Genomic DNA, 25686 nt, shown 5'->3' with positions numbered 1-25686 from the left:
CTCGCAACACAGACAATTTTTTCCATTCTCTTACAGGTACATTTCACTAAAAAATGAACATTACTTTCATGTAATCTTAATAAGAATCCTAATATTCTTAATCAGAAGATATTTACATAAATGACTCTGTGTACAATCCGTACAATTAAAGTCAAAAGTGGTTAAAGTTTTGGATCCCATTTACTTTCTATGTATGGACAAAAACAGCTGTACGTCACAAATGGAATAAATATACTTAAATTCAGTGTGCAAATGTAAAGTTAGTTTCAGTACTCTGCAATGCAATTTCTCAGTTTTGTGCATTTTGTGTTGCACATTTCTTGAACACTGTACTTTTTTTTTTTTTTTTGCAGTGATCAAAATAAAGATGCTTTTCGTGCACAGTGGCACTTTCTAGCTAAGTTACTGAGTCAAAGTGAGATGTTCTGTGGTCTTACCTAAGGCTACTGATTGTATAGGGTACATCCGTAGAGAGTGGGTGGGTGGTTTGGTGGGTTAAAGAACAGGACGGTTTGTCCCTCAACTTTAACATCAGAGTAAACAGCCTGGCAGCAAACTAATGTTGAAAATATAAATACAACGTTTATAAGAGCCAAATCGGCTTTGCCGGTCATGAGCTTCATCTTTCACGTGGACTAAACTGCACGTTTTTTCATTCCATTCAATGCGCTGCGTGCAACGTGTTTCTAAGATTAAAAAAAGCATTCTGTGTGAACTGCGTTCATTAAGCTCACTGCATTTCGTACTATAAACACCAAAGACCCGTTCACATCAAGGATGATAACTATAAGGATAACGATAAAAATTTAGTTTTAAAAAATCCTTTTAAATGGAAAAGATTAGCCGAAACACTACAACTACTGTATAATGATAACACAGAGGAACCATATCACTGGAATCACTTTCAGAATTCAGTTCACACAAATGAAACGTTAAATAACTGCTAGTTTACAGCAAATCCCTTGCATTCATATGTAGGAAATCTCTCCCACTCGAATTTAGCAAATTAGGCAAAGAGGTTGAAAAACGCCCCAAAATTGGGAAACGCCCTGTGAATAGTAAACCCGCCATTTCAATTAGTTTTGGTTGGCCATCATTTGTGATTGACGAGCGCTGTTAGACTGCTGAGGCAAACCAATGTAATATTTAAGACTGTCACCCTAACAACAAACTGAGCCGTTCGTAATGGAGACCATCTGAGCAGCAATAGAGGTAGGAGGGCAATCTATTATAAACACTTTTCGTTATACTGGTTGAAACTCCTGATAGCAATCAATAATAGAAGTCGTCTAAATATAAAAACATGTACATATATTTTTTGTGGAAATCTCAGGACCAAAAAATGCAATGAAAGGTTGTCCTACCTGCCTGCCAACATATGTATTTCATTACCTCCGTGCACCCATTATTATTGTAATGTTATGTTGTTTGAGACATGAGGTAATTTAACCTCGTGTAATTTAACCTTGTGACACTTTGCAGACTCTGCTGTGTGAGTTCATGTGTTCTGAAGATGGCATGGCTTTGGAGATATTTTGAAGGGAGGGTGGGATCTCATGCTATTAATGCTAACTTGTGAAGGGTTGGATTCTGCAATCCATTGCCGCTTCAATGTATATCTTTTGGGTGGTTTTTAGTAAGTTATTAATCAATTTTTATACTTCTAAATATTAAATTATTTGAATGACTTCAAGTTTATGAGATTTTATGTAGTCTGCTTAAAGGGATACTTCACCTCTGGAAAAATGAATGTGTATTTAAATTGGGTCATTTATGTAGTAGAAATGTGAAATTGTTTTTGAATTTGGAGCCTTCTAGAATGTGGATGAAAGACAACAACTCCCAGAATGCACTTGCTTCGCTGCCCTAGGAGGCCACTCCCAAGCCACGCCTACCGGTTAGAGCAGGGGGGCAATGTTTCATAAAAAATGTAAGCTTCCCTGGGCGCCGCCATTGATTAGCAGACCCTCACCTGCTGTTAGCATTCAATTGATTCCCATTCATTTTGGCGTCACTTTGACAGTGAATAACTTTACATCTGAGGCGTTTAAAGACTCCATTTATCCATTATTTATTTCTAAAGAAACACAAAAATGTATAAAAGGCTCCATTACCTTGTATTTTATGGCCCCGTAGAAGCAGTTTTTGTAAAATTAGGCTAACGATTTTCTCCGTTGAATCCAATGGGGTCGCTGTGTCCATTTCTTTTACTGTCTATGGGTTAGTTACTGTCTATGAATTCAGTTAGATTGAAACAAAAGGTGTGCATGTAAACAATGAATGACGACTGCGGAAAGCAAAAGCCGAATCCCAGACATTTTGGACGAGGATGTATGGTAACCCCTACTACTCAGCTTTCTCCATAGGATAAGAAGTTAGCTTAGCTTCCAAATAAAAGATGGCTGACACTGTGTGTACATTCTGTGAGTGAGATCCCACCCTCTATGGGCGGGTTGAAAACATGCGGGACAGCTCCTCCTACTGGCTGTATAGTCTTTAGCCTCTGGCCAAAAAATCTTCCGATGACGCAAAATGACGATTTTTGCGTCATCGGACGATTTTTTCCAGACAAAAAAATACATAAATCTCTCGTCTCAGGGGAAATGAGGGAGGAAAGCATGGTAATTTTAAAATACTACAGGTTTTCTACTGATACAAAGCTTAATGCTAAATCCTGAAGTATCCCTTTAATGAAATGTATGCTCTCCATATTTTTTTGAGAGCACACAATTGTCTGTACTTCTCACTGAAAGAAAAGTACAACTTATACTTTCTATAGTGTTTAGTGTGGATAGTGTTTGATTAGAGCTCTTGCTCAACCAACTTCAACCTTAGAGAAGCTGTTCATCCTGTCTGAGGTGAACACCTTACACCTTGGGGAGAAGAGATGACTTGTTGTGCTCGACAATCTGGCGTCTAGGATGTCAGTCCGGTGTAAGTTTACTAAGTCAGAGGCTTTGGTGTCAGCATACTCGATGCAGATGTGCTTCTGACTATCTCTGTTCATGTGTGAAATTCATTGTTTATCTACTCTAGCCAATTATTTAACCTGTAGTGACGACTTAAGGTATAATTGTGGATGTAAATGGAATGTATGCAGACGGCCTATGAACTCCTCGAGAGTCCTGAAGCTGGCTTCTGCTGATGAAACTGCAAACTATTTTTCAGTAAACTTTTTCTTCAAGTTGTTATAATTATGGCTCCAGGTCTTCTTTCATCACTTCAGGTCCTGGGTCTCTAACTGAAATTGTCAATCCTACCTTTAAGAATATCAAATATTTGATTGATTTACAAATTGGCCAATTTTAATTATCTCAATTCATTTCTATAAGCAACTTCTTGAAAAAATAAGCCCAAAGTCTTGCATAATACATGGATTTGGCAACTCTGAAAGTCAAACCGTTGCTGATATCAGGGTACGCATAGTCTCAGTCTCAGACATCACGCCCACTGCTGACTGAACGTCTGATGCAAATGGCACACAACTGATTTTAGCATAGGATCAGGATCTAAACAATCCTAATGTTTTAGGATTTGCTAAATTTGTCTCAGACGGCTAAATCATGGCCTAAATCGTACAGTGTGCACCCGGCTTTAAAGCAGGATGAGAAACGACTTTCTGGTGACAAAGCTTAATACTTTGGTTTAAAAAAAAAAAGTGATTTATTGATCTCTTTTAAAAGGTTTGACTTTAAAACTCTGATATTCTGTTTTATGTGTATAAATTATGTGCGGATATTTCCAAACTCTCTGGCAGTGCTATCTCTGTATGTTAAGTATAGTTGTCATATTTCTAAAAATAGTCTCTCTCTCTCTCTCTCTCTCTCTCTCTCTCTCTCTATATATATATATATATAGGCTATATATATGTCTGTATTTAGGTAAAAATGATTGACAAACATGTCTTTCGAATGTAATTAAATACTTGTCTTGTTCGACATATTTTTTTTATATAAAAGCAACAGAACATAAATTACATTCAGCGTATTGACAACATTAGCAGCGATATCTGACTGCCTTTAATGGAGGTCTGATCCACTGTGAGAAGGCAGAACTTGTCCGTCTTTCCTGCACTTGTTTCACTCCTCCCCTGACTGCAGAATCTCCGCCTACATTTCAGGCAAAGCGCATCTCAGACTGTTATTCAGATCTACGCTGAATGGAGTATAACTCTGACCTAAAGGTTCTCTAAGAATTGTCTGACAAAATACAGGGTCCGTTAACATGTAAATGAGCGCTCTTTGCCACGAAATAAACAACGGTTTTTAACCGCAGGAATTTATTCAGCTCTGAAATATTTAATTTGCGCACAATTGAGTTCCTCGAAGTATTAGCCTGCTTCTTTTTTCTTTTCCATCAGAAAAGCGAACTTCTTTTCTTACCGTCTATGGAAAAGACGTAGACAACTATAGTGTTGCATAATGTTGCGTTTTATGCTTACAAACTGTTTGAGCTGTTAAAGAAGATGGTTTACACATCTTTATTTTTTTGCTCATTACTTTTAGAGGGTAAGTTACGCATTTTTGTTTATGTCTTTAGTTCTTGAATAGTCTTGTCTAATAGTTCTTGTAGATTACAGACAAACACGTAGCCTAGACGACAAACATATGTTGTTCTTTACAGTGCTGCTTTTAATTGTTCTGATATGGTCAATTACACTTTTAATCTTATATGCTACGCAATATAATATAAATGGGGGAAAAAATATTTGTGTTGTTTTTCCTGCTTAAAATGGGACACTATAACAATATCAATAAACATTTTCAGAAATATTATAGAAAATGTGCAGATCATGTGCAGATATTTTAGGTGAATTTCTAATCTTATAAGGGCATAACAAAATCATCCAAAATTGCAAATATTTAGATAATTCTAACTCTTTTCCTTACAAATATCATATATTTCAATTACAAACTGCCTGGTATGGCCTATGCGATCTAAAAGGTCCTCTAAAACATTTAATAATATATAATGTAAAATTCTTGAAACTACTTCTTTACTTACCAGTGAAGGTGACTCGTATTTTTTTGGGGATGATTAACTGGACGCAAATTGATTTTTTTTTTTTTAATTGAATGTTTTGTACTTATATTTTTTATTGATTAAATGTTAATATGATGTTATTTCAGTATACATTCTAGAAGTTCAGCTATGTTGTGTAAAGTTTGGTAATGTAATGATTCATAATTTATTTAATACAAGTAAACAACAAAATATAAACTAGTGGAAAGTTTGAACTTAGTCTATTTTTATACTTAAACATTTAAGTTTATTCAATGAAAATACCACATTAGGTCAACTTAATTAAATGGAGTTGTTAATTTCCCCATCACTCAGTTGAACTAGTTCAGCAGAATAAGAATATGTGAATAACTAAATTTTGACAAAAATGTCAGATATAACCTTATAATTCCAAGGGGACGAAATGGTAAGATGATCTAAGATGATCTTATTTCATTAGGGTGCAGCTTATTGTAATGTCCGGATGAAGCTTTATGCTTTTTTGTTGTTGTTGTATCTTTGGCTTTTATGTACTTTGTTTAAAATCTTAGGTTTAAGAAATTATTCTGGTGTTTTATTTTGTCTTTCTCCAAATAAACTCTGAAAGATACAAGGGCGTAGGTTTGGCCTCAGCTTTGGTGGGGACATCCCCCCCTCCCCCTGGAATTCTTTTGTTGTAAGATACCAGTGCTTTAATGGCGATTTCAGACTGTTGGCAATACAGAATATCACAATACAGAAGTGAATCTACTTCATCTCATTATATTGTATCCTGACCCCAATACACCATCCTGTATACTGTCCCTAAAGAGCTAGTATAACTGTATAATCTCAAATGCACTCTCAAAAAATAAAAATAAAAACCTGAGACTGTGTAATGCTGAACAACCAAACGTTTTATTAACATAAATTATTATGTACATTAGTATTTACACTAACAAAAAACACTGTCACAAGGAAATACTTTCAGAACTTGTGGAGCAAAACAAATCTAAATAAATAAATATAATAATCTTTTTCTATCATAAACACTATTTACTCTCCAGTACCTCAAACAAATACTCACAGTCACGTTAATACCTGGGAATGTGAAATGCTGAACAACCATATGCCATACACCATACACAGCCTAATCAATACTCTTAACCTTAGTTGAAAGATTGCTGCTGCTAGGTTTAACTGTAACAACATCCTGGGTAACACATACTATCACCAATACTATTTTCCACAGTAGAATCTGCATTTGAAAGCCTGGTCAGTCACTACTACTGCTAGTTTATTTGTGTGGCTAGTTATTTTGCCTACTTACACTCTGCTTTATGAAAAAGCTTCGTATGTCCCCTTTCTTCTTCTTGGGTGGCATAGCTGATCTATCTACAAAGTACAAAAAGTGGCAAAAAACGGAATATTAAAATGTTTTACTCTGGCCTTTGTATGTGGCAGAGAGACAGCCCTGGTAACTTACCGTCGGAGTTGTCGACGCGCGCGCGCGCGCACACACACACACACACACACACACACACACACCCCACACCCGCTCGCTGCCAGTGCAAGCACAAAAGTAGTCCCGGCCCGCGCGTGTAGCCTGTCAGATACACCGCCGCCAATCAAATTACGGCGTTTCTTGTACTGTCGTTGTTTTGGCCGTTGGAATCGATCCAAATAGCAGCGCAAAGATCCAAATAGCAGTTCAAAGGAGCTTGCTAAATATTGGTGGGGACAAATTTGTCATCTCAAAATATTGATTGGGACTAGTACCTAGCGTCCCCCCCTAAACCTACGCCCATGGAAAGATATGTAATAATCTGTGACTATGTTGTGCTGACTGGTTTGTTCCAGGTGTGTCTGGTGTTTATACAGATGAAACTGAGACGATATCAGTGATGGAGGGAGATACTGTCACTTTACACACTGATGTTACTGAAATACAGAGAGATGATCTGATACTGTGGATATTTAGACTTAAAAATTCAGAAACTCGTATCGCTGAAATCTATAAACAGATCATCGCTATACATGATAGTAAAGAGAATAATAAGAGATTCAGAGGCAGATTAAAGATAGATGAGAAGACAGGATCTCTGACCATCACAAACATCAACAAATTACACTCTGGACTTTATAAACTACAGATCATCAATGAAGGGGTCAAATACAGGAGTTTCAATATTGCTGTATATGGTGAGTAAATCATAAATTCTTTATTTTGGTCTTGTATGTGGATGATTGAAGGCTGTTAGCATCTGCATTATTCTTAAGAACATTTTGAAAAATGTCTATTATTTTGTATATCGAAAAACTTCTGTCAAGTTGCCATTGTTCATGCCTTGTTATAGTATTAGTTTTAGAGCATATTAAGATGCATTGGTATTTTTATATTGAGAATCTTTAGAGACATCTTAATGACTGATTCTTCCTAAAACAAATGTCTTTATTTTTTTAGCGCTTCTAACTGTTCCTGTCATCAGTGATTCTCCACAAAACCCTTCAGTGTCAGAAAGATCATCTAGTCAGAATTGTTCACTGGTGTGTTCAGTGTTGAATGTGAGTGATGTGACTCTCTCCTGGTACAAAGGAATCAGTGTATTGTCCAGCATCAGTGTGTCTGATCTCAGCATCAGTCTCTCTCTACCTCTGGAGATTCAGTGTCTGGATGATTCATACAGCTGTGTCGTGTCTTATTCATTCACCAACCAGACTAAACACCTCAACATCACTGATCTCTGTCGGACGTGTCCAGGTGTGTCATCAACATTCAACAAACTCTGCATATTTTACTTGAAGTCACATTCACATGCAATGTACACATTCAAGCATTTTACTAATCACAGCAGGCATTTGATTGGCATTTTCCTCATTACAACATACATTCGATGGATATATTCTATTTTCTTATTGCCTTTCTGCTTTGAGATTTTTAAGTTTTTCTATTTTTGTCATTTCTGAGTTAGAGTTTCCTGTGTTTTAGTTATGTTTATTTGTTTCCATGGTGTCTAGTGCTGATTTGTTTCCATAGTTACCCATTGTTTTCACCTGTATCCATTTAAGTTGCTTGTCCCCTTTGTTCTTACAGTAATGGCTGTTGTTGTTGTTGTTGTTGTTGTTGCAGGATCAAGTCATTTATTTCTCACGCTAATAATTGTTGTATTGCTAGTGGTCATAGCGGGGGTTGTGTTGATCTATTGTTGCTGTAAAAACTACAAACGAGCAAAAGAAGAAGGCAAGTATTAGCGACTTGTTGCGATGTATAATTTTTGCAGAAGTAGTGCCAACAAATTTCTAAATTTCTAAATTGATTATTAAACAGCTCAGACAACCGAGGAAGAGGTCTGTTATACTGATGCGACATTTACCACACACAGAACTTCAGATACGGTAAAATACCTTTGTTATTTACCTAAATCTTTTTGTCTGCTGGTAGCAAAACACTGAGTCAGTATTGTTTGTTTGCATATCTGCTTGTGGCTGCTTTTTATATGCATGACGTTGCATAATTTAACACTCAGACGTCATGAATAATTGTTCTTATTTTGTTGATGCTTGTGGCCTAGGTAATCAAATTTTTTTTTTTACCATAAACATGGTTTGCGTTCGCACACCAACCTCAATGATATGCTGATGTTGGTGCATTACGCGTGATTCGGCTTTAGTCCAGTTCTTCTGTGGATTCTGTGCATGTTCTTACATGATAGTGAAGCTCTTGACTAGATGTAGGATTCTATTGATAGTGATGCATTGAATTCTCTAATGTATTTAATTCCCCATTTTAACAGCCTTTGTGGAACATTTGTGCTACATTTTCTTTATAGCTTATATTGTTTTGTGAATTTGCTCTTTCATCTATCTCCATTAAGCATGCATAGTAGTTCAGTTCTCTCTCTTGACTTCCTTTCTTTTCTTTCTTTTCTTTCTTTTCTTACAGGAGACAAATATCCGGGATCAGACAGAGTATTCAAGAGTTGCTTTGAGATGATGAGCACACAGTCTGTTATTGTACAACTCTCTTATTAAAGTACAGACAGAGCATGTTGAAGCACACCAATGCTTCATTACTCAGTCCATTACTCAGTCATGTCTAGACACGAGCAGAGCTGGTTTGCATGCTTAGTTGTTAGTATTATTATACAGCATGATACTATCCTATTCCAAGAGTTAGGACAAAAAGGGACAAAGAGAAAGAAGTAAACTCAGAAAAGTAGATGCAACCATGAAGATTTCGCTTAGGAAGTATGTGTAATGAGAGCAACATGCATTTAGTAGCCTGTTGAATATAATGAGTTATCCAAGAGCTCCCTCTGCTGACTGTAAGTGAGACTTACAAGATTCTCACACACTGGATTTGCTGGTTATCATGGATCAAGGTCAAGATAGTCTCTGCTGGTACTGTACATAACTGTAACTGCACAACCTGAGGAGCAAAAGCTTATTTCTCCATTAATGACAAGATGGAAGATCTGAGGAAAATATCTCATAATGGTAATCTGAGATTATTTTTATTATTGTCATGTCAGTGTATATGGTACAAACTGTGTGTATTTACACATTAAACGTTGTAATGTAATCACCAGGCAAGAAGATTTTGCAAATAGACACACTACTAAATGCTTCAATGCCATTAAGTGATGTTAAACAGTGGGCTGATGTAATGTCATGCTAAAGTGTTTTTTATTTTTTATTTTTTTTTTACAAAAGTTTTCAGTGTACAGTACTGTATTTTATAACAGTGTTGTAATCAGTATGCTGTGTTTTGTGTATTTGCTGTGAAATAAACATTTCTTCAACTTTCACTACTGATTGTGTTTGTCTTCACTAAAGTTATAAGTATGAAGTTGGACACACTGAGATGAGGTGAGATGAGATGGGTAATGCAGTGTCCTTCATATAGTGCATGCAAGGCTATTCAAGGTCATTGTATTTATTTTTTATTATTTTTTTATGAATCCCAGCATCGGACATTATTTTTGGTTGTGTGATCCTGTTGCTTCAGTGTTAACTCTACAGTGGGTTAAAGATCTGTTGATTTCACAGAAGGTTTTTTTTTTTTTTTTTTTGTATGCAAGAGAAGCAGAAACACACTGAAGATCCTTGAGATCACATCTGTATTAAAATACACATTATTTATTATTTTAAACCTCTAAAATCAGAAAAGTATCTGTTGTCTTGTCTGTTTTTTACTTCAGGTTTCATGCTCTGACGCTCACAGCTGCGGTAAAACCTTTGGTCTGTTTTTAGGTCAGTTTAACCTTTTACTCGACAAACCTTTGTGTGTCTTATTAGACGTTTGCAGTTGTTCAGTGTGTTTTACTTCGTTCAGGATTTAGAAGGATTTTACATTTTCCTTTGAGAGTTTTAGAAAGTGGAGTGTATAGTTGGATATTTCCTGAACTTCTGCTGTTCATCACACCACAGCACTATGAGGAGTGTGTTGCTTTCAGAGACATTTTGAATATGATGTCAAACGCTGCCGTCTTCTGTCTGTGTGTGTGTGTCACAAATTGTAAGTGGATTTAATTTAATTTCATTTATTAATTGAGTTCAACTATGTTCTATGTGTTTGATTTCTTTAATTTGAGTTAAACTATTTTAATTCAAACTGCACTCTATAGATACTTTTTTCTGTTTCAGGTGTGTTTGGTGAAACTGATGAAGTGAAGTCAGTGTCAGTGACTGAAGGAGATTCTGTCACTCTAAACTCTGATGTTCAAGTACAGAGAGATGATCAGATACTGTGGACGTTTGGACCTCAAAACACTCGAATAGCTGAAATCATTAAAAGAGACCAAATTAACTATATATTTGTCAGTAATGATGGAAGATTCAGAGACAAACTCCAGATGGACAGTCAAACTGGATCTCTGACCATCAGAAACATCAGAACTGAACACACTGGACTTTATGAACTGACCGTCATCAGCAGTAGAAAAACACTGAAGAGATTCAATGTTACTGTGTATGGTGGTGAGTAAACTGTTCAGTCGTTAATGTAATTAGCGTTATAATTATTTATACACTCTAAAAACTGCTGGGTTGTGTTAACCCAATTTTGGGTCAAATATGGTCTCACCCAACGTTGGGTTAAAAATTCAATTTAAAAATGGACAAACCCAGCCGCTGGTTTACATTTTTAATGTAACCAATGCAATTTGTCCATTTTTAAATTGCATTTTTGTCCACTTTTGATTTTGTCCAAAATGCAATTTGTCCATTTTTAAATTGCATTTTTTAACCCAACGTTGGGTGAGACCATATTTGACCCAAAATTGGGTTAACACAACCCAGCAGTTTTTAGAGTTTTTTTAAAAGAAAGTAAGTAAAAAAAATAGAACATTTATGTTCTATTTTTTTTACTTACTTTCTTTTAAAAAAACAAGTTACGTTCAGACAATGCTTTGCATTATTTTCATTTGAGTTGTTTTAACATTCATTGTTTTTCTGTATGTTTTCCAGCTTATCTGCCCATTCCTGTCATCACCAGTAACTCTGCACAGTGTTCTTCATCATTATTAGTGTCCAGATGTTCACTGGTGTGTTCAGTGTTGAATGTGAGTGATGTGACTCTCTCCTGGTACAAAGGAATCAGTGTATTGTCCAGCATCAGTGTGTCTGATCTCAGCATCAGTCTCTCTCTACCTCTGGAGGTGGAATATCAGGATAACAACACTTACAGCTGTGTGATCAACAATCCCATCACCAACCAGACCACACATCTGGATATCAGTCGACTCTGTCACACATGTGTAGGTATGTCAGCGACGACATTTCTAATCTGTTTGTAGGACTGATATTTTCTATTTATAGAATTTTTGTGTCTGAATTCACAATGGAAAGACTGAAAGTTTTTCTCTCTATGATCATTACAGAACAGAGTCATCATTCATATTTTATTCTGATAATAATCGGTGTGTGTCTGTTGGTGTTCACGTCTGCTGTTATACTCATATGTTGCTCCAGGAAATCCAGTCGAGCGCAACAAAAAGGCAAGTATTACCAACAACTGACAAAGTTCACCATATGGCATTATATTAATATCATATTAATACACGTTTTGTTTATATATTAAAATGATTAAAATAAATAACATTAAATAATATAAAACATTTCATTTAATTCATAAAATAGATTGTTTATATAAATGCATATTCTTGTATTTTTGGTGGAAAAACAGAAAAATGTATTACAAGTTCTCAATATCTCGACAGTTCATCACTGTCATGTGAACTCTATCGTCTATTGTCATGTCGTCATGTTCCACTAGATGGCAGGAAACCACAGAACATACTGATGTTAAAGCTGCACTGTGTAACTTTTCTTTTTTTTTTTCTTAACGTGTTTTGTATTACTCTGGTAGTTGAAGTGTTTATATTATAGACCTGTCAGGATGGTTTTCACATGAAATTGCATATACGTCACTTGTCTCATCAAGTCTGTAAATCGAGAAAAGCTTCTCTGGACACTTTGACATGTGTATGGTGTGGGAGTGGAAGAGGTTAGTTGTCACAATGAGCGAGAAAGGTTGACATTGAGCTGCAAAAATCTCAAACCTCTGGGGAATCACCCGTTTTAAACAAACACGAACATGAGAGTCTGTTGGCAAAAAGAGAAGTTGACAGAGCTCGTAATAAACCCAGAATCAATGCTTGGCTTTTAGGAGATGACGAGAACTGAGGGATTTGAAATGTTGTAAAAGCGACGCGGAGATGATGCCGTTTTTATTACTCAACGGTAATTTCCACTTTTTTTTGTGTGTGTGTTTGCAGACCTGACAATCACAGAACAGCAAAGCATGTCCGAATACACACAGATCATCTACTGTCTTCAGATGAGAGATCTACCACAGGTCAGCAAACACTGATTTTACTTTAAATACTTCACATTCATGAACAGATGAAGGTCTGAAGGCCTACTTTCTCCAGCACAGAAGGTTATCTGTTTGTAATGGTGAATGTTTCTTCTTTATAGATATCCTTACTGAGTGTGGACAGAACAGTGACAGCTGTGAACTATCAATAGAGAAGATCATCAAGATGAACAATAATCATTGTAAGATGACCTGAGTATTGGATGTGATCATTTTGCGCCTGTAGAGGTTTAATGAAATAATGCCGAATAGAGTTAGGTGCTTCCCACAATTCACACCTGTTTTTTTTTTCATATCACTTTTCCGACCTGATAGTTAGTCCTGTGGGAAGAAACACGACAAGGGTGATTCAATGCAGGCACAATGAGATGATGTTATTTAATCTCTCATAGAATATTCATTTGACAGAAATAATACACAAGCCTCGCCCTTGTGGAAGGATAGGAAGCAGATAAATGAGACTGGATTTGTAACTTCTCACCAAACTGAATTTCTATCCACCTTTTTTTCTAATGAGCCTATGGCGTAACTGTAACAATATGATAAAAGAGTGAATATTTCATGATTGTTTACAGGTTAACAGAAGTTACACCCATAATTCACACAAAGCATCATGGGGTGTAGGAACAAGGCTGATATTGGATAAATATTCTGAACGTTCTGATCCAGTCTGACTTCTGAGCTGTAATGCTGCCTCGTTCATAATCATTGTTTGTTCATTGGCCAGAGGAGAACTGGCTCTGCCAATGGTTTCTCACAAGGATTTTTTTCTCCATTCTGTCACATGATGGAGTTTTGGTTCCTTGCCACTGTCCTTTGGCTGTTGACTCGCTTGGGGACATTTAATATTCAACAATATTATTGACACCATTGTATGAGAACTGAACTGCAAGATGACATCACAGTTTTCTCAAGAGCGGCTATAAATATAAATGAATAAAATTAATAACTTTTTACAACAAAAATGAACCATCACTGAACTTACTTAAGCTGAACTATGATGCTATTTTCCTATAGAAACAAACTTTGTTGCATTATTTTCCTGTTATCACTGTAAAGCTGCATTGAAACAATCTGTATTGTAAAACACGCTATATAAATAAAGGTGACTTGACTTGATACACAGATGAGCCAAAACATACGCCCACCTAATATGCTGTTATTCCTCCACGTGCTGCCAGAACAGCGCCGACCCGCCGAGGCCTGGACTCTACAAGAGCCCTGAAGGTGTCCTGTGGTTTCTGGCACCATGACGTTAACAGCAGATCCTCAAAGTCCTGTAGGTTGAGAGGTGGAGCCACCGTGGATCGAACTTGCTGGTCCAGGACATCCCACAAGATGATCAGAGGGATGGTCAAAGTTGCTCAGATCTTTATTTCTGACATTTTCTCCTGCATCCAAAACGTTGATTACGAGTTCTGATTGTTTGCTTACTATCTAATCTACCCAGATCTTAATATGTGGCCTTGTTAGGAGATGATGAACAATATTTGCTTCACCTGTGACTGCTCATAATGTCTTTTGTTTGTCTTCTTTTGGGTGTGTACCAATTCGGTGAACGTGATTTCACCAATGTTGCTGGATCAACATTCCAATCAATCAATCAATCAATCAATCAATCAATCAATCAATCAATCAATCAGTTAATCAATCAATCAATCAATCAGTCAATCAATCAATCAATCAATCAATCAATCAATCAATCAGTTAATCAATCAATCAATCAGTTAATCAATCAATCAATCAATCAGTTAATCAATCAATCAATCAATCAATCAATCAGTTAATCAATCAATCAGATTTGAGGGACAAGTTTACATGCAGTTTATGACAAGTTTAGGCTTACAATAAGGGTTTGCTGCTTCTACATCGGTGTTCATCTGAGTTTTATGATTTTAGGGATAAGTTATTGGAGTATAGGGCAAGATATCGGGATAGGGTTAGGCCTTATTTTTGGACAGGAATGTTATTCCAGGATCAACAAAGTATGTTAATCCAACATTGTCTACTTACATGTCTGAGTTAAAGTATGGGTTAGGTAAATATGACAAAATATTGCATAAAATATTATTTTTAAAAATTACCTTAAAATATTGTATGTAACATTTAAAATGTGGGTTTTCATTTGAATTATATATCATTTGTATAGTCACGTGCTGATTCTGTGTCTCTTGACGGTGTGGTCAGGATGTGGTTCGTGAGTGGGAGATGGAGAGATGTAGAAACTGAAATAGAGGGAGGGAGTGCATGAATTTCTCAGAGCTGAAGTTGCAGAGTGTGTACGTTTGACTCACTAGAATTTGATATAGGCCTAAACATGCTTTCTCATTCATTTTAACAAATGAAGCCATTTCTTTGATTTAACAACTCCTGAAGAGTACGCTGTGGTTTTTATTCAAACTGTCACAGTCATGAAAATATTTTAGCGAACTTAGATTTTAGAGAACTCAAATCAAAAACGGGGAACTTCAACTATCATGTTAAGAGACGAGAAGTCCAGTCAGCAGGAAGTAATGAAGCCCTGTGATCGTCTGTGAAGAGCATTAGAGAATCATCTGAGTGAAATAAGGGCTTTTATCAAGCTAATGCATTACGGGAAAGACAGAGAGAGAAAAAAGACAACTGCTTTTTCATCATAATAAAATGGTTAATATGTTGTTTTGAAAGTTGTGGTGTACAAAGGCAGTGTAAAAAAAAAAAAACAAGACGTGTAGAGGGTTCAAATAACCATGCGTCAATGGAAAATATACCCCCCCCCCCCCCCCCCCCCCCCCAAAAAAAAAGAACTGACATCTAGCAGTTGATGCACAAGCCCACATGGTATTATCGGAAGCTGACTTAACAGTTTGTAGTTTAATTTACAGTAAATAGTCATGAATATTTACTCCAGGCTAGCCAGTAAACGATTTTAATCCATGTTTTGAATACATTATTCCCACAACTTTTTAACCTTAACATGGAGGTCTATGACTTTGAAGTAATGTTAAGACTAAAAACACAGTAATTTTGCTGCTGAAATGCAGTAACTTCATATGAGATTATTTCATTTTGTAATCAAATTGCTGATACTAAAAAACTGTTTTTAAACAGAAGATTTCTCAAGGGCTGAATGAAATTTGAATGTTCCTGAAAGATTGATTTGCCTCACCACCTTTTCTAATCATTCCCATGATATGCATTTAAAGTTCATTACTCCTACAACTGGAGAAACATGTTCTTTCAGTGAGATATAATGATAATCTGCAGTTGCAGTGACTCGCTCAAGGCCTCAGATGGTCTATTTTAACTCTGAGTGGAATCAACATGAGGCTCTTCATGCACTGTGACACACTCAGTGTCAGAGTCAGAGCGAGATCTTCTGTGGTCTGGTTTATATAGGACAGGGGTCTACGCATGCACTGAACCCATGTGGTTTTGTTTTGTTTTTGGTAAATGCACAGCAGTTAAATGAAGACTTGTCTATTATGGGATGTATGTGGTTGGTGTTTCTGCATTTGGGCAGTTGGTCACTTCTGTTCTCAGGCTCATGACCTACACATAACTATGAGAAGAAAACGTTACTACTGTATGTAATTATTTATTTTAAAGTTTTTAACCTCTTTCTCTTTTTCTGCATAATTTAAGATTTGCAGGTCAGTTGTATCAATGCTTCATACAAAATAGATGAATGATGTTAAAGATTCATTACATGCTCAGCCTAGATCTCCAAAACATCAGGTGGCAGTGTTAGTACAGATATCCTGGGTCGGAATAGCACACTTTCCTCTTATTTTGACCTTTTCCTTTTCCTAACTGTACATTATGATGATATCCATGTTTTCATGGAAATATGGGCAGGCCGGAAACCATTTATTTTAATGATATTCAGCATTAATCACACACCACTGATAATTCTGATGAACACAGATAACACTTTGTGTTTGTACATTGCTCAACAGGAAATAGTGGGCTACCAGAACCCAATGTGTCAAAAAATCTCTAGAGGTGTGAATAGTGAATAGAGGTGTCGATATTGATTACATTTTTTAAATCTTTTTTTGTATGTTTTTAAAGACTTTTTGATGTTTTTTATAGCCTACTGTATGTTTATGTTGTTTTAATATGCTTTAAGACAACCCATGTGAAATTTCATATGCTCTTCCTCTTCTTCTTCTGAATCAGTTTCTGGTTCAAACATAGGCTATATGAATTAAATCAATATTTTCACTCTCCATTGTGTAGTGTTTAGTTGACCCAGTGGATCAGGTATCTGAACTGGTGTGATTGAGTGGAGGCAGGGACTAGTATGCAAATTCATGAATCCTCATTTACAAAAATAAGCAAGGGCGTAGAGTGATTCAAGCTATTTAAGGCATGAAGAAAATATTCTCTTCACATGATTTTTTATTTATTTTTAAATATGTCATTTTAATTATCAAAGATGAGTTTTAAGAGATAAAATTTACTATAGGAGGACTTTAAATAAACAAGTTCATACTCAAAAACTTAAGATAGCCTACCAATACGTTGTAGGCCTACTCGAGAAATAGCATCGCAAAATATCGCGGAATAAGTCTCGCTTTCTAAACAAAAGAGCCAATTGCAAATTTGCTGCAGTAAGCTCCGTTGCCATAGAAACAGTCGCTATTTAAAAATATGCTTTTTAACCCTAATTTTGCATTAAAAAACATTTAACGTAACTGGTTATTTAACTAGATTTTTAGATTCTTAGATTTTAGATATACTGTATTGTTTGATAATCAAAGATGATTTTTCAACACATGTAATTTTATGGTGAAATTAAATAGTTTTAAAATAAGAACAAAAATCACATAATAATCTCTATAAGCGCTGTGCAGGCAATGATAGAGTCATAGGCTACGTCATCTTCTCGTCTTCCTCTGTGAGCATGAGCAGCAGACAGACACATTCAGAGAAACACGAAGTTTTGAGCAGTAGCCTACTTTGCTTTAAAAAAACGTTTTCAGCAGCGCTATGAGGACTTTATTTATCAGAAATCGTTAGGACATCTTTTAGGAATATGATTTTAAACACTGATTTCATCTGTCTATGCATTCTGATCACAAATGGTAAGTCGGATTTAATCTCATGCTATGCGCGAGCGATTGGAACAGCCCAACAAATACACATGCAAATACATTTCTACTTTCTAAATGCGTTTTCATTCAACTTTTTTTTTTTTTTTTTTTTTTTTTTAGTTTCAGGTAGAAACATCGAATTTAACTTTTCAACTTAATTTAATAAAATACAAAACATGCCTTCCTACTTTATTTACTTGTTTGTTATGACAAAGAAAATTAATTTGTTTGAATCTGTTTCAGGTGTGTTTGGTGATTCAGATGAAGTGAAGTCAGTGTCAGTGACTGAGGGAGATTCTGTCACTCTAAACTCTGATGTTCAAGTACAGAGAGATAATCAGATATTGTGGGCGTTTGGACCTCAAGACACTAAAATAGCAGAAATCATTAAAAGAGACCAAATAAACTATATATTTGTCAGTAATGATGGAAGATTCAGAGACAAACTTCAGATGGACAATCAAACTGGATCTCTGACCATCAGAAACATCAGATCTGAACACACTGGAATTTATAAACTGACCGTCATCATCGGTGGAATAACCTCATTGAAGAGATTCAGTGTTACTGTCTATGGTGAGTAAACTGTATGAATCATATCACAAATGCTATAATTTCTGATATGATAAATGATAATTCAAATGCCCAAAATTGCAGCCAAAATTACCTACAAATTGTTGAAATAATGAATAAGATATGATATGCACAATAACTGTTCAAATGATCAATCTGTATTTTAGTTTAGATGCAGGCATTTATCTTTTTTCAGCCTTTAATTCACATTTTTGGTTTCTTTTTGATTAGTCTTGCAAGACAATATCTGCATCATGTTATTTTTGTTATTGATTTTTGATATAAATAAAACTGATATAAAGCCTTCATAACGTTTTTTTCAAAATCTTTCAAAACTTGCACCTTGGAACCTATTTCACAGTTTGTGTTCTCGAGCCTCCACTGCTGTTGTGAAGTGAATGGCCAGAGCACATTAAAAGTTTTCTGTTTTCGGGAAAAACGGTGTTGTGTAATCGACCCTAAGTTAATAACTAATGATAATTACAATGGAAGTGAATCCATCAAAACTAACTTTAGCTGGACAATAACTTTATCCTAGAGCTGCTGTAAAGCCAAACAATCTCTGTTACTTTAATTTCATATTATCACTGTAAAGCTGCTTTGAAACAATCTATATTGTTAAAAGCACTATATAAATGAAGATGACTTGACTTCATGTTCTTTCATGTTTTCCAGCTCCTCTACCCATTCTTGTCATTTCCAGTAACTCTTCAAACTGTTCATCATCATCATCATCATCATCATCAAGATCATCATTGTCCAGATGTTCACTGGTGTGTTCAGTGTTGAATGTGAGTGCTGTGACTCTCTCCTGGTACAAAGGAATCAGTGTATTGTCCAGCATCAGTGTGTCTGATCTCAGCATCAGTCTCTCTCTACCTCTGGAGGTGGAATATCAGGATAAAAACACTTACAGTTGTGTGATCAACAATCCCATCACCAACCAGACCACACATCTGGATATCAGTCGACTCTGTCACACATGTGAAGGTTCGTCAACGCTGAGATTAGTTTTCTGACCTGTATTGATTGTAATATTTTCTAGGTTTATCTTTGTGAGCTATAACCTAAACACAATTTCAGTATATTCGAGTATTTTTTTAAACTGTGCCTTTTGTTTGCCTATTAGGTTTTACATTATACTTAAAACACCTGGGCCCAGTTGCATAAACATATCATGTTAAGACAGTGTCTGGATGACCCGCACTTGGAGTTAGTCAAGGGGCAGTCAATCTTACTTTTTGGCATCAATTTAGGCCAATCTACGTTTTTACCATAATTAAAAAAGTTATGAACAGTCTTAAAGAAAACAATTTGATGACTAATGCCTAGTTCTCACTACACAACTTTAAAACGTCAGCAGATCGCTGTGCTGTTTAGACAACATGACTTGCTCTGGAGTCTTGAAGTCGTTGTGTTCACACTATGTAAATGATCTGCAACAGGGGGTTACACCATAGATATCATATAATGGCTAGATATCTCAAGGCGGAGTCACTTCCGGCATCACCGGCGGCCATCTTACCACAGGGCTCTGTGAATTAAGGTGAGTGAGCAGCACGCACACAAATCCTCTTATCTCGCTGAAATCTTGACGGATTTACAAACGGTTTGGTTTCTTACAAACGTCATTAACGTGGCTATAATTCTTTCATATGGAAGTCCATTGTTATAATTATTCATATGTATACATACAACCGGCACATCCGGGAACTTAACTGTCAATTTCGTAACCGCCCCTTTTTAGGGGAAAACAAGCCAGACTTCCCATAGACTTCAATACAAAATAGCGGCTCAAGACAACGTCCGTACACAGCCGGCAGACGTGTATAACTTCAGAAATCACTTAGATGAAATATGTCGAGTAATTATATGTCCACTCTGCCTTCCATAGAGCGTGAACGATACATTTATAAACTTAATTTGGGCAACTTAAAAACATTTCCCGTTTCATTCTACCAGCGTCAAATTGGTCTAACAACCCCACCCAGTGGTTTACCCGGACACTTACTCGTACCTCATCGAGTCACCAGGTAGCCAGTGAATGATTTTACTACGGTTTTAAGAAGTAAACATCTTTAAATGTATAATATTGTGTCTTTATATTTAGAGTAGCTACTGAGTGCACTTTTCTGTCCAGCTATACAACTAGCCTGATTTAGCTTTTGATAGCATCATCCGTAATTCATGATATTTCCATAACAGCAAGATATTGATGATGATGGCAGGCAGAGATAGGCATAAATACATGGAAATGTATTTAAAATAAAATACAAAATACTGTGTGGAAAAAAATTATTAAATACAAATAAATAATAGGGTAGCCTACTGTGTGAAAAAAAATGTTTAAATACAAATTACATGTTTGTAAGGGTTAGTACACGTCCTCAATCCGTTACTGTGTATGGCGCTCGCCGGATTGTTTTCCCCTAAAAGTGGGCGTGAACCTTTTCAGAGACGTTCTATGACGCTACGCCGGTTGTATGTATGCAGTGTCATAACTACATCTCTGACGTTTATAACAAACCAAACCGTTTGAAAATCAGTAGAAAATTGAGCAAGTTATGGTTATTTAAAAGTACATGCACCATGTTATGAGTGAGCGAGCACCCTGTGGTAAGATGGCCGCCGTGTGCGGACGTCAACCTCCATTGGCCCTCAGCGCGCACGAGACATCTAGACTTTATATGATGTTACACACTACACAAGCTGACAACAACTCTGTCACCCAACGACTCCATCTGGTCCCCAAACCACGTTTTGTCACGAAAACACACGCGAGAAGTGGAATGGAAAATGACGCGAAATAGGAGTTGTCTATTTGAAAATAGACAGTGGGACAAAATTGCCGGTGCAAGTTATTTGCACAATGATCTGTTTAGAACCCCGAAAAAAAATAAGAAAAAAAAGAATATATGTGAAGGATGGATAAGCACACGTGGTCAGCAGAGATTGTCTGTGCTACAGATTTGTAGGTGAGTAAAACATGTTTATAATGAAAATTGTGGTTTGGCAACGATGGTTACAAATACAGAAGGCTAGTGTAATGTGATAACAAGCTGATCATTGGCTGTTGCTCGTCTCGACACTTGACACCAAAGGCCAGCGAGCGTTTTTGATGTGTCGTTTAGTATTTCACACACAAAGATTGGCGAGCGCGGATCACCCGCAGATATGCACGCAATTACAGCCCGACCTGTTTGCAAGGTTGTTAACTTGCAAATCGGGCTTACTTGTAAAACTAGTCTTAACGGTTTATGCAGCCGGCCCCTGGTGTTAAAACTCTCTGAACAAAGGCTGGTCACCTTCATGTCAAGCTAAATAGTTAAACTATTTTTAAGAGTTTCTCCAGTTGTGTAATATATTAAATATATTTAATATATTAAATATATTAAATTTAAATTAAATTATCTCCCTATCTGTTTTGTGTCTCAGTTTTAAGTCAGACTGGCAGGACTAATGTAAACTACATACTGTTTTCTGTTTGTTCATTACAGAACAGAGTCACCGTTCATATTTTATACTAGTGGCAGTTGGTGTATTGCTATTACTGGCCATAATTGCAGTTTCTGGAGGGATTGTGTTCTGGCACATCAAGAACTGTAAACAAGGAACACCAAGTGGTAAGTATTACTGCAGTTTAAATGAGTCTTTTGTGTATCACCATTTCAGTTTCATGAATAACATTTATAGTTAAAATGTTATTATTATCAAAACAGTTGAAACTGAAGAAATACATTATGCTACAACAACATTCTGTGCACGTCATGTACAGAATACGGTAAGATACAGTGTTGCTGTGTGCATTGTGTCTCGCTGCCTGTAAAGCTCCGCACCAGTGCATTGATGGATCATTCATGATCATTCACACATGAAATCTCAATGCCTGTCTGTGCTTGCTCTCTTATCATAGCCTAAGCAAAGATTCTGCTCTATGTTAAGATGAATTATAGATGATTTTAGATTTAATGCTAGTGATTCATTCAAAGACTTCATCTGAATCAGGACACCGCTTTCTGCTTAACAGGGTTTGGCTATTTCAGTTACACCTATGTATTACAGGTGTGCAAATCTTCACAAATCTGACTGGAAAGAAATAGATTAGAATGACAAATTGTTCAAAAGCAACAGACTGAAAAGACGGCAGTTTTTCAGTTAACAGTTAAGAAACCTGTTCTACCTGTAATTAAAGGATAATTTCTCTTTTCTGGTTTATTTTGGATGAACTAGAGTGGTGGACACAGAAATTTTGACAATGGGTCCCGTCTCGACTTTTTGACTTTTCAGAGTGGCTGTCTACAGGCATGCACGAAGATGTCCTTAAAACAACCCTTAACGTTCGTTTTCAAAACTGTGCAACTCACCAAGTGGTTAGTGGTGTTTGTTGATGATTAAAAACAAATATATCGGCGCAATGTATGATTTCAATCCGTGTTATTTGCTATAATGGAACTATTTTTTCAGATACCTCACAACCGCGTATAAACTTCCGCTCGATATTTGAGACTGAAGCGCAGTAATATCAACGAGAAATGAGTCCTCCAACAGAAATCAATGGGATTTTACGAAATGCTAAAGTATGTAGCCATATTTCGCTACGCTACTTGTTTTGGAACATCAACGAACACCACTAACCACTCGGTGAGTTGCACAGTTTTGAAAACAAATGGTAAGGGTTGATTTAAGGACATGTTTCTGCATGCCCACAGACAGCCACTCTGAAGCAGTCAAAGGTGATTCTATACAAGTCAAAAAGTCGAGACAGGACCCATCGTCAAAATTTCTGTGTCCAGCACTCTAGTTCATCCAAAACAAACCAGCAAAGAGACTCAAAGTGCTAAATACTGGAATTATCCTTAACAAATCAGCCCAAAAAAGAAAGAAAACATGAAAAATCATGCAGTTTTTCAATAGGTTTTTGCATTGTTGTAAATGTCCCTGTAAGTTACTATGAAGTGATGTTCCATTAAACACCTGCTCTTGGATTGAACATCAAGAGGAAGACTTTATTGCTGTTGTCTTTTGCTGCTTTACTGTATCATATCTAAAATCTTGTGATTTGTGAGTTTCTTTGAATGTTCGTAGTGTGCATATACTTGCATGATCACATATCTGTGTGTGCAGATCATGGCATGTATGTTCCAGATTGACTAGATGCATGAAAACTTTTTCATAGACATTTCAGTTGTAAGATGTTCTGCTACCATTTTTTCTTTTGTCATTTGTCAGTTTTGATGGACGCATGAACACAATTGTTAGGCACAATGTCTCTTTCAGAACTTCCTCTCCAGTATAAAACGACTATTCATTCACACTGAGCCACAAAAACAGTCATGTTCTGAACTTCTGCATTTGTGTCACACAAAAGAATGCATTAAAGTAGATTTACAGACTGTAATCAAAAGTTTCACTGGGTAAGATTTACAGGAATGGATGAACATCTTGTTTGGGTTTATAGAGCGGATGTCACTGTTCTTGAAAGAGAAATTTCAGGCAAAGTTACAGTTTGGGTGCAGAACATCTTACTTTCAACTCTATTAATCATGATAGACCAATGTTTTTGATGGATTCCTTGTAATTTGTTATTCTCTGAAAGATTAACCTCTTTCTCCAGTTTTGCATCTGTTTATCGACATTGTTCCTGATTTTACTTTTGTGTTTTCTTACAGAAACGCAATGAAGATGATGAAGTAGTGTACTCAAGTGTTATGACCTAATGTCCTTCGGATGAGACGTAAAACCGAGGTCCTGACTCTCTGTGGTCATTAAAAATCCCATGGCATTTCTCGTAAAGAGTAGGGGTGTAACCCCGGTGTCCTGGCCACATTCCACACATTGGCCCTTACCAATCATGGCCTCCTAATAATCCCTTTACATTGAATTGGCTCTATCACTCTCTCTCCTCTCTCCACCTATAGCTGGTGTGTGGTGAGCGCACTGGCGCCGTTGTTCTGTGGCTGCCGTCGCATCATCCAAGTGGATGCTGCACACTGGTGGTGGTTGAGGAGAGACCCCTGATATGATTGTAAAGCGCTTTGGGTGTACAGTAGTACATATGAAAGCGCTATATAAATGCCTCATTCTATTCTATTCTATTCTATTCTAATGAGCAAAATTACTTTTTTTACTAAAATTACTAGACCAGTGTTTCTCAACTAAGCTCATGACCCAAATATTGTTCAGAGTGAAGCAATGCTGCATGCAAATATAAAAATACTTCTAACCTTACTGTAATCATCTTACTGTAATCATAGATACGATTAGTGAAACAGTTTGGAAGAAAACCCTTGGACAGTTGGTTTGGACAATGGATGAGTTTCATATTCAGCCAATTTAATGTTAATAATTAATATGCAGCTCACTGTAATACTATAACTTAACCGGTAGAAGTATTTCTAGTATTACTACTTTCACTTTAGTATTATTAACAATTTCCCATGTAAAATCTGGGTCTGGAAATTAAAACGAAAACGAAAAATGTATTATTTTTTAGTTATTTATTTGTACACTGCCATCTTATTGTGTTATTGTCAGTTATGACCTGTAAAAAAGTGGATTCAATAACAGCTTCATAATCCCACAAGAACTGCCTATGAATCTTAACAAACCTGTCTAGACCTGAAATGATTCTTGAGCTTGTGCTTCAGCTGCCTTAAAAACAACTGTCAGCGTTTGTGTATTTTCCCATATTTCAGCATTATTTCATGAACATTGTACTGAATGGAATGCAACAAAATAAACAATTTCATTTCACTTAAGAAGCGTTTATTATTAAATCACTTTTCTTATACTATTTTCTCAAACCTAGAACAATCTATAGTCCCAGATAGCTTTTATAAACCCTACATAACAAACCCTAAATTACACACACAAAAAAATTTAGTTATTTCATCCAGTTAACATATTAAAACCAGCTTGCTTTAGTCTAACTATCACTTCAGCAGTTAAAGCAGTTAAAGCAGTTTTCCTGCTTGATAGGACATGTTTCCGCAGGTTTGGCTCTTCTCCAACGCGGGAACACTGGAATGTTTTTCGCCCTCATTATACAGGTATCACTGCACCACATAGCCATGGGTGGAGCGTAAAGTCCCCCTCTCTGGATATACTGGTAAAATGGGAATAAAGTAAACATCTTGAAATCACTATTTCACGGAGATGCATTGTTGTAGTCACAGA

General features: G+C 36.3%; 3 protein-coding genes across 6 annotated transcripts in view; all 3 read left to right on the top strand.

Moving 5' to 3' along the window:
- Positions 1-9792, top strand: part of LOC307169725 (SLAM family member 9-like) — a 114329-nt gene extending 104537 nt beyond the window's left edge. Inside the window, exons 1-7 of one of the 3 annotated variants that reach the window (XM_079890521.1) lie at positions 4148-4508; positions 6841-7182; positions 7445-7545; positions 7699-7741; positions 8111-8221; positions 8309-8376; positions 8924-9787. In XM_079890521.1, coding sequence (XP_079746647.1) covers positions 4466-4508; positions 6841-7182; positions 7445-7545; positions 7699-7741; positions 8111-8221; positions 8309-8376; positions 8924-8974 — 759 coding nt within the window. In that variant the 5' untranslated portion in view covers positions 4148-4465 and the 3' untranslated portion in view covers positions 8975-9787. Of the gene's footprint in view, positions 4509-6840; positions 7183-7444; positions 7742-8110; positions 8222-8308; positions 8377-8923 lie in introns of those variants that run through there. The other 2 variants (XM_079890518.1, XM_079890520.1) reach the window with 2 other exon arrangements.
- Positions 9793-10632: 840 nt separating this feature from the next.
- On the top strand, positions 10633-13992 carry LOC307169736 (uncharacterized protein). Its single transcript, XM_079890531.1, has 5 exons — positions 10633-10959; positions 11449-11742; positions 11862-11978; positions 12759-12838; positions 12961-13992. The coding sequence occupies exons 1-5, from the start codon at positions 10836-10838 to the stop codon at positions 13009-13011; spliced, it is 666 nt and encodes a 221-aa protein (XP_079746657.1). The 5' UTR covers positions 10633-10835; the 3' UTR covers positions 13012-13992.
- A 3240-nt stretch (positions 13993-17232) lies between these two features.
- LOC307169722 (uncharacterized protein) lies at positions 17233-25266 on the top strand. Of its 2 annotated transcripts, XM_079890511.1 has the most exons (6): positions 17233-17928; positions 18181-18513; positions 19186-19500; positions 22008-22133; positions 22230-22291; positions 24180-25266. In XM_079890511.1, the coding sequence occupies exons 1-6, from the start codon at positions 17880-17882 to the stop codon at positions 24225-24227; spliced, it is 933 nt and encodes a 310-aa protein (XP_079746637.1). In that variant the 5' UTR covers positions 17233-17879; the 3' UTR covers positions 24228-25266. The 2 variants fall into 2 exon arrangements, with proteins under 2 accessions (XP_079746637.1, XP_079746638.1); XM_079890512.1 differs by lacking the exon at positions 22230-22291.
- Positions 25267-25686: the final 420 nt, after the last annotated feature.

The sequence above is a fragment of the Squalius cephalus genome (assembly GCF_949319135.1).
Source record: "Squalius cephalus genome assembly, chromosome: 13".
NCBI lineage: Eukaryota > Metazoa > Chordata > Actinopteri > Cypriniformes > Leuciscidae > Squalius > Squalius cephalus.
This window is presented reverse-complemented; position numbering and strand designations above follow the sequence as displayed.